Here is a 12,378-nt window from a genome sequence, read left to right on the forward strand (position 1 = left end):
AAATATCAACAAAATTATCAATTTTTCATGATCTTTTTATAAAGCCATTTTTTTCCCTGGTTTTTATGTTTTCTGCAGTTTCTCACGGTTTTGAAAATTTTAGTGTTTTTTTTGTGATGCACAATATGGGAAAGCGTACCAAAAGGATGTTCAATGATCACAGGGGCGGACTCGATGGACTTGCTGACTCCGAACTTGTTTTCGGCGCACACTCTGAAGGTGTACTCCATATATTTGGTCAGATGAGTGACCTTGATGGTGGTTCTCTTCACGCTGGAGTTCACCACTTGCCAAGAGGCCGAGCCGGACTCACGCTTCTCAACAATGTAGTTGCTGATTTCGGCGCCGCCATCATCAGATGGCTCGGACCAGGACAACGAGCAGGACTCGGAGGATACCCCGGAAACGGCCAAGGGGCCCGTGGGAGGGCTCGGTCTTCCGACCACCATCACGGTTACGGTGAAGGTTTTGACTCCTGCAGCGTTCTCCAGAGTCAAGTAGTATTTGCCGCTGTCGCTCCTCTTGCTTTCCTTCACCACCAAAGTGGTTCTCTCGGCTGTCGTCTTAATGGACACTCTGTCCGTCTCCTTCAGTTTCATCTCTTCCAGCTTCCAGCTGACCCTCGGCGCCGGCCTACCACTAATGGGTATGTCGACGGTGAAGGTGTTGGAGGTCTTGCAGGTGATGAGCTGGTTGGTGATGCCGCTGAGGTCGGCGGTGGGTTCGACACGAGGCTCTCTGATGAGCACTGAGGTCAAGGTGGCCTGTGGCTCACTCACGCCGGCGTCGTTCTTGGCCTTTACTCGGAATTCATACTCTGTGTTCTCTAGCAGACCCTCGACCAGCATCTTCAGGGACTTGGTCTCCCCGGCCACAGACCAGGACTGTTTGTCCTCGGCTCTGAACTCCACGATGTAGCCTCTGATGTGGCTTCCGCCATCGTGCTCGGGCTTCAGCCACACCAACGAGGCCGTGGAACTGCTTGTGTCCACAACGTCTACTCTCTTAGGCGGAGCGGGTTCTTCCGTCGCCACCACGGGGTCCTTCATCTCGTGAGGCTCCCCCTGGCCATACTGGTTAACAGCGATGACTCTAAAGAGGTAAGACACGCCCGCTGCCAGACCGGTGACCCTGATCATCTGGCGAGAACACTTGGCGCTGACCTCTTGCCACGATAGGCGACTGGCCTCGCGTTTGTCCACCATATAATACTGGATTCGCGATCCGCCGTCATTACTCGGCGCGTCCCACATCAAGGTCAATGCTCCACGCGTCACATCTTTGAAGGCGAAGGCACCCGGAGGTCCAGGTGTGTCCAGCACTTTGACGGTAAACGTAATGGACTTGCGTCCGCTGTTGTTTTCCAAGGACAGCGTGTACTTGCCGGCCTCGTAGCGGGTGCATCCCTCTAAGCTCAGAGTGGAGTGATTATCCGTGGTGGTGATATCGGCCATCGCTGGCAGTTCGCCATCTACTCTGGACCAGGTGGCCAGAGGAGTGGGTTTGCCTCGGAAGGCCGCCCGAAGGGAGACGGCGCCGCCATTTTTCACAGTGTATGTCTGCTTGAAGTCAGCATCGGTGTCGAACTCGGGAGATGTCAGCCTATCTAGAGCCTGCACAGCGTTGGGAGTGACCGAGGATTCGCCTTCTCCAGACCCGTTCACGGCGCTGACCCTGAACTTGTAGAGCTCGCCGGGAACCAGGCCAGTAACTGTGTAGCGCGTGTGGATGCAAATCTGGCTGTTGACACGATGCCACTCTTCAAGACTAGCTTTGCACATATCAATATTGTAGCCGATGATTGGTAAACCACCGTCGAAGACCGGCTTGGTCCATTCCAGGGTGACGGACGATTTGGTGGAGTCGATAACCTGACGGAAACAAACCGAGCGTTAGTGGACCAGATCTCGTCACTTTCCTCCGTTCATGGATTGGACATGGCCAAAAATATATTGTACACATAATCTAATAAACATCGTCCGCGAAGCACACCTTTGGTCTAGGACAGGGGTGTCCAAACTTTTTGCAAAGGGGGCCAGATTTGGTGCGGTAAAAATGTGGGGGGCCGACCTTCGCTGACGTCCTTTACGTAGGACGATATATTTAAGCAAATTTTAGCAAGCCATTCTGTGTGTCACATTTGCTTTATTATTTTTTTTTAATCAGTAATTTCAACGATCTTGCAACTAGCCTTTGTGGCGTTCTCTCTCGACTCTCGGGCTCTTGCAAAATACTGCTGCTGTGAAATTAAACTAGCTTAAAGTTGCTGCAATTTCTCGCTGCGTATCTTCCCTATAATCTTGTCGTACATGTCAGCGTGTCTTGTTTGGTAATATCGCCTCACATTGAACAGCGACTGTCTCTGCAAATGAGGCAGACACAGTTGTTGCGTATTTTAGTGAAGAAATAGTCCAATTTCCACCTATCCTGGACTTTCTTTTGTTGATTGTCGCTATTTTAGAAAATTGGAAGTAAAGGGTCACACGGGGTAATGTTGCTTAGAGTACTGCTGCCTTTTAGTGGGTACATTTAGTGTGTAAGTTACTTCATATGCTTGTAGCAGTACTGCTGACTAGTGTTGCACCGATACCATTTTTTGGGCCCGATACCGATACCTGGCTGTGCAGTATCGGCTGATACCGATACCATTCCGATACCACTCTGTGTGCGTAAAACGGATGCAACAATACAGTTAAGTCACGGTTCGGTACGATTTTCGATACAATTCAATACATTTAATGCTCTGAAACAGAAAATACAACTATTATTATTATTTATTTTATTTTTTTGCTAACAAGCAAAAATAACAGTGCCATCATATAAACAAGCATTTTAGTGCATAGTGTGCTTACTTCTTACTGATCTGAAGAAAAATTTTGCATATAAGTGCTGAGAACAATTTTTACTGTTTGTAAAGTGGGTCACACTGTTGATTGCTGCAGCTCTCTTTGCAGCTATATTTAAACATCCTATTTGTGGTCCAAGTCCATCTGTAACATGTACTGAATTAACAGTATTTGCAGCATTATCTATAGTCACTGATATGGGTTGATTTGGCCTGCTTAACTTCCATTCAGTCATGGCGGTTTCTAATTAATCAATGTAGTTTATGGACTACGCGTCGCTCTGGGCTCACGCAGCTAATGGCATGGGATCTAATGTAGTACAGCTAGGTTGCTATTTGATGATATCTAGTGTGTGCGCGCGAGAGTTGGCATGGGATCTAACATAGGACATCTAGATTGCTATTTGATGATATCTAGTGTGCGCGCTGTGCCGCTTGAGTGTTTTTTGGCCACAGAAGTCACTTCTGCTCATTACTGCACAACACCAGCATATTACAATCGACTTTCATAAACAGGACGAGTTTGAAGTACGGCACTCTTAATTTGCCACGTCTCCCACGGTCTTAACCTTTCTGATCCCATCGGCGTTACAACAGCAAGCGTTAGCTTACGCATGCTAATCGTTTCTGAATACCATGTTAAATGAGCAGCGTAACATCGCGGATATGCGTTGTAGTGCACATCCGTAATATTGAAGACGAAGGCGTAAATTTCGTGTGGTAATTTTGAGACAAAGACATACAGATGTAATGATTTGGGAAGTTAGCTCACATGGGGAGGACAGTATATTTGCGTTCAAATGATGCCAGTACATGGTATCGGCGCCCCTAAATGTTGGTGCTCGTCGATACCGATACGACCAATTCGGGCCAGATCGGCGCCCCCTGCCAAAATTGGTATCGGTATCGGTGCAACTTTACTGCTGACCAATCTATTAAGTCTGTGTGTGGGCCAGACGTTCTTTATTTTATGACAGAGGCTGGGGGCCGGATGAAATTTGACCAAGGGCTGCATTTGGCCCCCGGGCCGGACTTTGTACATGTCTGGTCTAGGAGGTCTCCATGACAACCTACCTTGACGACAGTGGGGGCACTAGGAGCGCTGGTGGGCTCCCTGCATTTGAAGAGCCTGGACGTGCCGCTGGCTGGACCGACGCCGGCTCCGTTCTCTGCCATAACGCGGAACTCGTACTCATTGCCTTCGGTCAAGTTGGTAACTCTGTGCCTGAGTTCTGTGATGGGCCTCTTTGAGGAGACCTTCACCCAACGCAGACTCTTCTTCTCACGTCTCTCCAAGATGTAACGCTTGATTTCGTTCCCGCCGTCTGACCTCGGCCGCGTCCAGCACAGGGTGACGCTGTTGCCGGTCACGTGGGTGGAGTCAGGGGTGCCGGGGGCCTCGGGCACAGCTAGGTAAAGAGGACACAGATCGGGTCGGGATTAGATACAAACAAAACGACGGGTGAGTGACCAAAAACATCTGTGACGCAATCATTACTGAATTGCATCTGCGCGACGAAGGGATGAGAGTCCAGCGGTTTGCCGACCCCAAACTTGTTGACTGCAGATATTCTGAACTGGTACTCGTTGCCCTTGATGAGGTTGGTGGCGCTAAAGGAGCAGGCTTCGCATTTGGAGGTGACCAAGGCCCAGGAGAGCCGAGACGTTTCCCTCTTCTCCACCACATAGTGGGTAATGGCAGCGCAACCGTCGTTCTCCGGAGGGTTCCACCACACGGAGCACTTTTCGGCCGTGATGCCGGTGAAACGAATGGGACCCTCCACTGGTCCAGGCGTATCTGAAAACACGGTGGTTACTTCAAAAACGGACAAACCGGAAGACAGTGTCCTTTGAGAGAACTGCGGTCAGCACTAAGTTACCTTGTACTCTGACGTTGACGTCGGCTCTCTTGGTGCCAGAACTGTTCTTAGCCTCCACGGTATAGATGCCTCGGTGATTTCTGTCAGCGTCACGGACGAACAGACCGCTGGTACCAATTCCGGACGTGAGCTCCACATCTGTGGCGATTCTTGGGTCGATCTCTTTTCCGTCCTTGTACCACACGACCTGCGGCACTGGGCGACCGGTGATGTTGCAGCTGAGCTTGACGTTCTCACCGGCTCTCAACGTCAACACCTGGTCTGGAGACCATTCGATCTCAGGAGAGACTGAAAAAAACGTAGCGGAATCGTGAGGATCGTTTATCTTAAAATGGTCTTTAAAATGTTCGGACTGTCGAATACGTACTGCTCTCATCCTTGGTCATGATATATCCAGAGGAGTTGGACGGGGGGCTGACGGTGCCCACGGCATTCCGGGCGATCACCCTAAATTCAAAGCGGTCTCCGGCGGACAAACCGGTGACTGTAAATTGGGTCTCGTCGATATCGGTGAAGTTGCAGCGCAACCATTTCCCTCTGCCTTGGCGCCTTTCCACGCTATAGGCCACAATCTTGCTACCTCCGTCGCGTTTGGGGACATTCCATGTCAAAGTGACGGAGTCTCGGGTCACGTCGATACAGACGGGGGTGCTGGGCGGATCTAGAAAGGTTGTGCAAAGTGTCAGGTCAAAAATGTGGCTTCGACAAACACACTATGAACTCGAGTCCCGAGAACTCACCAACAGGGGAGATGGCCAGCGCGTGCTTGCTCTGCTCGCTAACAGGACTGAGTCCCGCGTTGTTTTCTGCATAGACTCTGAAAGAGTACTCCAAACCTTCCAAGAGACCAATAATTCTGTACTCTTTGTTGGAGATGATGGTGGAGTTCACCTTCTGCCACAAGAGACTATTTCGGTCCTTTTTCTCAACGTGGTACCCGAGAACGGGGGAACCTCCGTCGAAATCCGGAGCTTCCCACCGTATGCTCATCCCGTCGCTGGTGACGTTGTAGGCCACTGGTTTCCCGGGAGCACCCGGAGGCGTGTACTGATGCTGCGCCACAATTTCGCCGGAGTTTAGAGGTTCGCTAACCCCGTATTTGTTCTCGGCACGGACTCTGAACTGGTACGCGGTTCCCTTGACCAGATTGGGAATTTTGAAGGAGGTTCTGACCACGCTGGAGCAGACCATCTTCCAGTTGGCCTGAGAAGTCTCGCGCTTCTCCACGCTGTAGCAGGTAATCTCGCCACCGCCGTCCTCTTTGGGTTCGTTCCAAGAGATAATGATGTGCTGGGCTTTGATCTCATCAAAGCGGACAGGACCCACGGGCACGGAAGGAGGACCCAAAACTGTCACCTCGATGTCAAAGTAGTTCTTTATGGTTCTGTTGTCCAGCACCAAGGTGTACTGACCTGCGTGCACCTTCTCAGCACCTCTGACTGTCACCGCCGTCTTGTTGTCAGTGGTCCTGAAGCGGATCTTCTCATTTTCTTTAAGAGGCAAATTGTCTTTCAGCCAACTGATGTTTGGCCTGGGTTTTCCCTTGAAGGGCAGCTCGATGTGGATGTTCTGACCAACGCGAACGGCCAGCTCTCCGTTGGGGTAATCGGCGAGACAGGCCTCGGGTGGAATCACCAAGTCCATCACGGTAATGGGGCCGATCTGGGAGAAGTCGCTGATGCCCTTTTCGTTCTTTGCAGAAACTCTAAAGTTCATCTCTGAGTCCTCTTCCAGATCCGTCACCTCGTAGGTGCAGCGTTTACAAGCGGCTGCAAAGGTCCAGCTGACGTTGTTCTCGTTTCTTTTTTCCACCACGTACTCGGAGATGTGGCTTCCGCCATCGTGGTCGGGTCTGTTCCACCGCAGGGTGACGGAGGTCTTGGTGGAGTCTAGTACGACCAAGTCTTTAACTGGACCGGGGGTCTCCGTGGCTCTGACCGGTTCCGAAGTCTCGCAGGCGTCGCCCACGCCAAACTCGTTTTCGGCGGACACGCGGAAGAAGTAGGCCGTGTCCTCCTCCAGGCCGGACACCTTGTAGCTCGTGTTGGCACACTCATCCGTGATCATCTGGTAGGCTTTCATGGTGGAGCCCTTCTTCTCCACAATGTATTTGGTGATGGGGGAACCACCGTCGATGAGAGGAGCCTCCCAACTCAGCGTCAGTTTGCCTCTGGTCACGTTCTTAATCATCAATTTTTGGCAGGTGGATGGACTGTCCAGAACCTTAAGGGAAACCGTCAGGAGCTTGGGCTCCCCCACGCCGTTCTCGATCTCCAGCAGGTACTTGCCGCAGTCGTCCCGGGTCACCTTGGGGATCAGAAGGGTGGTGGCGCGCTCGCTGCTGGTGATGGTGTAGCGGGTGTCAGCGGCCACATTGCGATCGCCACGGCGCCAGGTCACGCCTGGCGTGGGACGTCCCTTCAGGGGGACAAACATCTCAACATCGCGCCCCGCTCGTGCGGTGTAGTGCGTTGCCATAGGGACGTCCAGGTCCACGTCAGCTTCCTCTGTTGAGGGGGAGGGGGGGAATCACACCGCCATTTTAGAATTGACAGACCAGATGTTCTAAGGAAGGGGTGTCAAAGTGGTGGCCCTGGGGCCAGATCTCGTCCGCTGAGTTGTTTTATGTGGTCCGCCAAAGTCAATCCCGTGCATCAACATAATGATTTTTGCTGAACGGAAATTCATGTCAAATTGTTTTTTCCCTTAAAAATGACTTTGTTCCTATCGACTATGAAAATATATGACTTTGCTAATCATTTACGCCGCCATAGTTTACCTGCCATTGATGGTTCTAGACTTCATGGCAGCCAATGGGTCAACAAAGAAGTGGAATCAAAAATGCATCAAAAACAACAAATAAAATGCCCCAAAATCAACAAGAAATGATCCCAAATGGTAGAAAGTCACTCCGTGATGCCCCAAAATGTGCCGAAAATGACACGTAAATACCCTAGAATGATAAACTAGTACCCCCCAAAAAAACAGGAAGGGACCAATGAACAGGAAGCAACCTGTAAATGCCCTAAAAGCAACAGGAAATAGTTCAAAATGTATAGGGAATACACCCAGGAAGCGATCCACAAGTGCCTCTTTGCCTGGCATTGACAACAAGAGACGTCCTATTCCTTTAAACTAAGAGTACTGACTGTGAATCCTTTTATTTCAGTGCCATTGACGGCGCTAGACCTTTTTTGACATGGAAACCCTAACTACAATGCGGCCATGGCCAAAAATGACTTTGACACCCCTGCTTGAAAGGTTTTTATATTTGTGAAAATACAAACCCAAAATATCCTTGGCTTGCACCGGCTGGTACATCTTAATATCTTCTCCTTTGCCTTTGCTGTTGACAGCGGAAACTCTGAAGAAGTAGTAGGTTGCCGGTTTGAGGTGAGACACCACATACTCGCAGGTCTTCACTTTGGGATGGACCGTTGTCCACTCTCGCTCCTCTGAGTTCATTTGCTCCAGGAAATAGTGTGTGATATCGCTGCCGCCATCGTAGACCGGCTTCTCCCAGCCGAGAGTAATGGAGGTCTTTGTGGAGTCCACCACATGCAATTTGGACGGCTCCCCGGGGAGATCTGGAGATAAAAACCGGACCGTTAGCTACCATCCGCTAGCCTTCCGCCGAGTGCAAAAGTATACCGATGGGATCGTAGGCCTTGTAAAAGTCAGAGTCTTGGGAGTAGTTTCCCGCCCCGGCCTTGTTGACGCCACACACTCGGTATTGGTACTCGTTGTTCTCGACGAGTCCGGTGACCTTCTGCCTGGTGTCTCTGATCGTGCCTTTTATCACCTGCGTGATCATGCGGTAAGTTACTAGCGTTGCCGGTACTGATACCACACTAATACGACGTCATCGGTATCGGCGAGTCCTAAGAAATAGCGTGCCGGTGCCATGCAAATTCTACGTTTCGGCCTTCCTGAGACAACGGCCATCCATGCGCGCTGCTGTGAAAAAATGGCGTTCCTGTTGCTAGATGATGATAGATATTTCAATTCAAAGCAGAAGCAATTGTGTAAGTTTGATACTAGTAGACATCCAATCCATTTGAAGTGGGAGGGTGGGAGCAAACGAACGTTAGTTCATTCCTCCCACTTGAAATGTTTTGGATGTCTAGTGCCGTCAATGGCAGCAGACAAGTTAAGCAGTGTCTGACCAAGCCACGATAGCAATGCCTTTGCAGTCAAGCGAGCACGCAATAATTTAGTATTAAAAGAATAGTATCAGTACAGTATCGGCATTGGGTGAATGGATAGCGGGAGCCAAGGAACGGTAACCAGTGACTCGAGACATGTCCTCGGAACCAACCTTGAACCACTGTAGACTCTTCTTCTCCCTCTTTTCCAGGTAGTAACCATCAATGTCACTGCCTCCGTCCATAGCCGGTCTCTCCCAAATTACTGTCATGGTGGACTTGGTGATCATGGAGACTTGAGGCTTGGACGGCTCGCTGGGAGGAACTGGCAAAGAGATGGGACTGTCAGTCCAGGACAGACAATTACTGTCTCGTCGCATTCGAATTTCCTACCAAAAGCGTTCTTGGCGATGATGGGTTCAGACTCCAGAGGGTCTCCCACTCCGTACTTGTTGACGCCTCGGACTCTGAAGATGTACTCGTTGCCGCTGATGAGTCTGGGCACATTGACGATGCAGTCGACCAGTTTCTCTGAGATAATGGACCACATGACTCTGCTGGTCTCCCTCTTTTCCACGATGTAGTGTGTGACCATGGCACCGCCCTCGTCAGCGGGAGGAGACCACATGATGGTGATGTTGTCAGCAGTCACCTTCTTGAACTGAATATCTCCATCAGGGGGCCCTGGCCTGTCTGTAAATAGCAAAATGGTAATGTGATTATCCTATAACGGTGCAATGAAATACGACAGCAGGTTACTTAAAAATGATAGCAGAGCATATTTTGGAGACAAATCTATCCAAAAAAGTGATAGAAGAGGCTGAATATTGATCAAATTTAGCCTTCCTTTCTCAGCTACCTTGGCCCCGCCCACTAAAAAATCTCCAAACACAAGATGATGTAACACCCATATTGAGCTGCAGATTTCTGCTAGCATGCTATCCATATGCGCGCTATTATTTTGTTGCCATGTGAGTGTTTTTTCAACATGTGCTAGCTAACGCGGCACTAGAATGCTAGACACAATCATCAGTTCTGCTTGTGATTTGCAATACTATTTTGAAGAAACGAGTTCAAATAATTTGAAGTACCTTGGATGAGCAATCTAACAACTGCACAGGCTGATCCAAGGGAGTTCTTCACTCTGACCTCATAGGTACCAGAGTTAAGCCGGTTGGTGTCCCTCAGGAACACACTTGTGGACTCAAAGGTGTGTTTAAAGGAGAGTTGGGCACTGGGTTTGAGTTCTCGTCCGTCTTTCAGCCACTCGATGGAGGGAGCGGGTTTGGCGACAATGTTAAACGTCAGTTCTACATCCGAGCCAGCCCTGTGCTTCACCTCATTCAGGTACTCGGCGGGTATTTCGATCTCCGGCGCACCTGATGAGGAGAGCGTCTGGTGAGAACTTTTGATTCAAGAGCGTGACAATTCCAATGTGCTTTTGCATACCGAAGGTGTCGACGCACGTGGCGGGTCCGGCAGTCGCGGAAGGATTGCTGACCGATCCGACTGCGTTCTTGGCCATTACTCGGAACTCGTAGGTCTGATCCTGAGTCAGGCCGGTAACGGTGTAGCGCGTGTCTTTGATGTTGGTGAGGTTAGCCTTGGACCATCTTCCATGGACTCCTTCTCTTTTCTCCACCAAGTAACCCGTGATCTGGGAGCCCCCATCAAAGTTGGGCACCTGCCAGGCCAGGCTAATGGAATTTTTGGTGATGTCGCTGATGCGTAGATTGACGGGCGGTTCTGCAATAAGACGCTCGGCGTTCAGAAGACAACCTCGAAACGATTAGAGAAACCCGTTTTAGTCATTGCAACCTACCGCAAGCGTCGATCGCTAGTACCGCGTCGGAAATCTTGCTGAATTCGCTGACTCCAGCTGCGTTCTCCGCCGCCACTTTGAACTCGTAAATGAGTCCTGCGTGGATGTTGGTGACCTTAAAGTGCGTGGCCCTGATCACACTCCTGTTGACTCTTTGCCACAGGATGCTGTTCTTGTCTTTCATCTGGAGATGGTATCCAAAGACATGGCTGCCTCCGTCCGACTTGGGCTCCTTCCAGGCAACGGTGATGCTCTCCCTGGTCACGGCAGTGATCTCGGGTGTCGAGGGTGCTTCAGGCAATGCTGACAGATGACAAAATGTGTCAAAATTCCAATTGTATTCTATAATTTTGCCCAAAACGTCCCCATTTCCAATGTGAAAAATGTCATGATATTAAGAGGAAGTGACCCAGAAATGCCCTTTCAATCAAGTCAGAAAAACCCTTGCGAAAACTCTGAAACCACCAGAAATCTCAAAAAATCAATTAAAAACATAAAAACAAAGAAAGTGTAACTATATACAAAACAGCAGGGGAAAAAATGGGGAAAATTGGCAAAACTTCAAAAAACTGAAAAAAATGCCCCAAAATGTGAACGAAAATCTACAGGAACTCAAAGCTATTTCCCCAGAAACCGCGCCTTCTTGTTCTTATTCAAAGGAAAGACTGGCAACGAACGCGGCCACTTACTGTAAGGGAGGCTCATGGAGACCACCGGTGAATCCAGGTGCTCACTGATCCCGTATCTGTTCTCAGCCCTGATCCTGAACTGATACTCCAGGCCTGTTGTGAGCTTCTGGATCTTGATGGTGCAGCGAGCCACGGCGGAAGAGACGTCCATCCAGCTGGCCGTGGTGGTCTCCCTTTTCTGGACGATGTAGTTGGTAATGGGGCTTCCGCCGTCGTAAGAGGGCGGGAGCCACTTCAGGCTGACGCTGTCCTCTGTGACGTCGAACAATTCCACCGGTCCCAGCGGAACGCCGGGCCTGTCCAGCACCACGATTTTGACAAAGGACTTGGCGGTGCCGCTGGAGTTGGAGGCGAGGATATCGTAACGGCCCGAGTCTCCGGCGATGCTCTCGCGCAGCGTGATCTTGATGCTGTCAGGCGTGACCTCAGAGTTGAACCGCATGGTGGACTTCAACATCACGTCGTCCTTGGACAGGGACACCTTGGGCAGGGGTCTGCCGGTCAGAGGAATCTCGCACTTCAGCGTGGAGCCGGCTCTGACGTACACGGTGTTGTGAGGGAAGTCCTTCATCACAACCTCAGGAGATTCTACGCCAAGAGAAGCAGTGAGAAACCTCCTCCATGCAAATATGTTCCTCTGACTTACCATGCTGGTCTTTGACCAAGACCGGGGTGAGCATTTCTTTGACGTCGCTAAATCCGGCGTGGTTCTCGGCTCGGACTCGGAAGAAGTACTCCGTATTCTCCCTTAATCCGGAGACGGTATACTGCAAGGACTTTGTAGTACTGCACTTAGCCCACTTCTCCTGGCCTTTCTCCAACGCTTCCACCAAATAGCCAGTGATTCTGCTGCCTCCATTGTGTTCTGGTTTAACCCAGGCCAGAGTGACGCTCTCTTTGGTCACATCGGTTGCACAAAGCTTTGCGGGCGGGCTCGGTTTTTCTGGAAAACCAAAAGCAATCTGTTATTAGCATTTGGTTAAAGCATGTGCATGCG

At 50.3% G+C, this 12,378-nt stretch overlaps 1 protein-coding gene across 18 annotated transcripts in view; it reads right to left on the bottom strand.

Moving 5' to 3' along the window:
- The window catches only part of ttn.2 (titin, tandem duplicate 2), a 205,810-nt gene that overhangs the window by 26,230 nt on the left and 167,202 nt on the right, over positions 1-12,378 (bottom strand). For all 18 annotated transcript variants that reach the window (XM_057851521.1, XM_057851523.1, XM_057851526.1 and 15 more), the window contains 15 exons: positions 12,028-12,324; positions 11,382-11,969; positions 10,693-10,995; positions 10,320-10,616; positions 9,962-10,249; positions 9,264-9,563; positions 9,044-9,195; positions 8,377-8,527; positions 8,013-8,312; positions 5,466-7,232; positions 5,093-5,386; positions 4,726-5,013; positions 4,344-4,643; positions 3,920-4,254; positions 140-1,871 (listed from right to left, as the gene is read on the bottom strand). In XM_057851521.1, the coding sequence (XP_057707504.1) occupies positions 140-1,871; positions 3,920-4,254; positions 4,344-4,643; positions 4,726-5,013; positions 5,093-5,386; positions 5,466-7,232; positions 8,013-8,312; positions 8,377-8,527; positions 9,044-9,195; positions 9,264-9,563; positions 9,962-10,249; positions 10,320-10,616; positions 10,693-10,995; positions 11,382-11,969; positions 12,028-12,324 (7,392 nt within the window). The remainder of the gene's footprint in view (positions 1-139; positions 1,872-3,919; positions 4,255-4,343; positions 4,644-4,725; positions 5,014-5,092; positions 5,387-5,465; positions 7,233-8,012; positions 8,313-8,376; positions 8,528-9,043; positions 9,196-9,263; positions 9,564-9,961; positions 10,250-10,319; positions 10,617-10,692; positions 10,996-11,381; positions 11,970-12,027; positions 12,325-12,378) is intronic.

This window comes from Corythoichthys intestinalis, chromosome 12 (assembly GCF_030265065.1).
Source record: "Corythoichthys intestinalis isolate RoL2023-P3 chromosome 12, ASM3026506v1, whole genome shotgun sequence".
In the NCBI taxonomy this organism is placed as follows: domain Eukaryota; kingdom Metazoa; phylum Chordata; class Actinopteri; order Syngnathiformes; family Syngnathidae; genus Corythoichthys; species Corythoichthys intestinalis.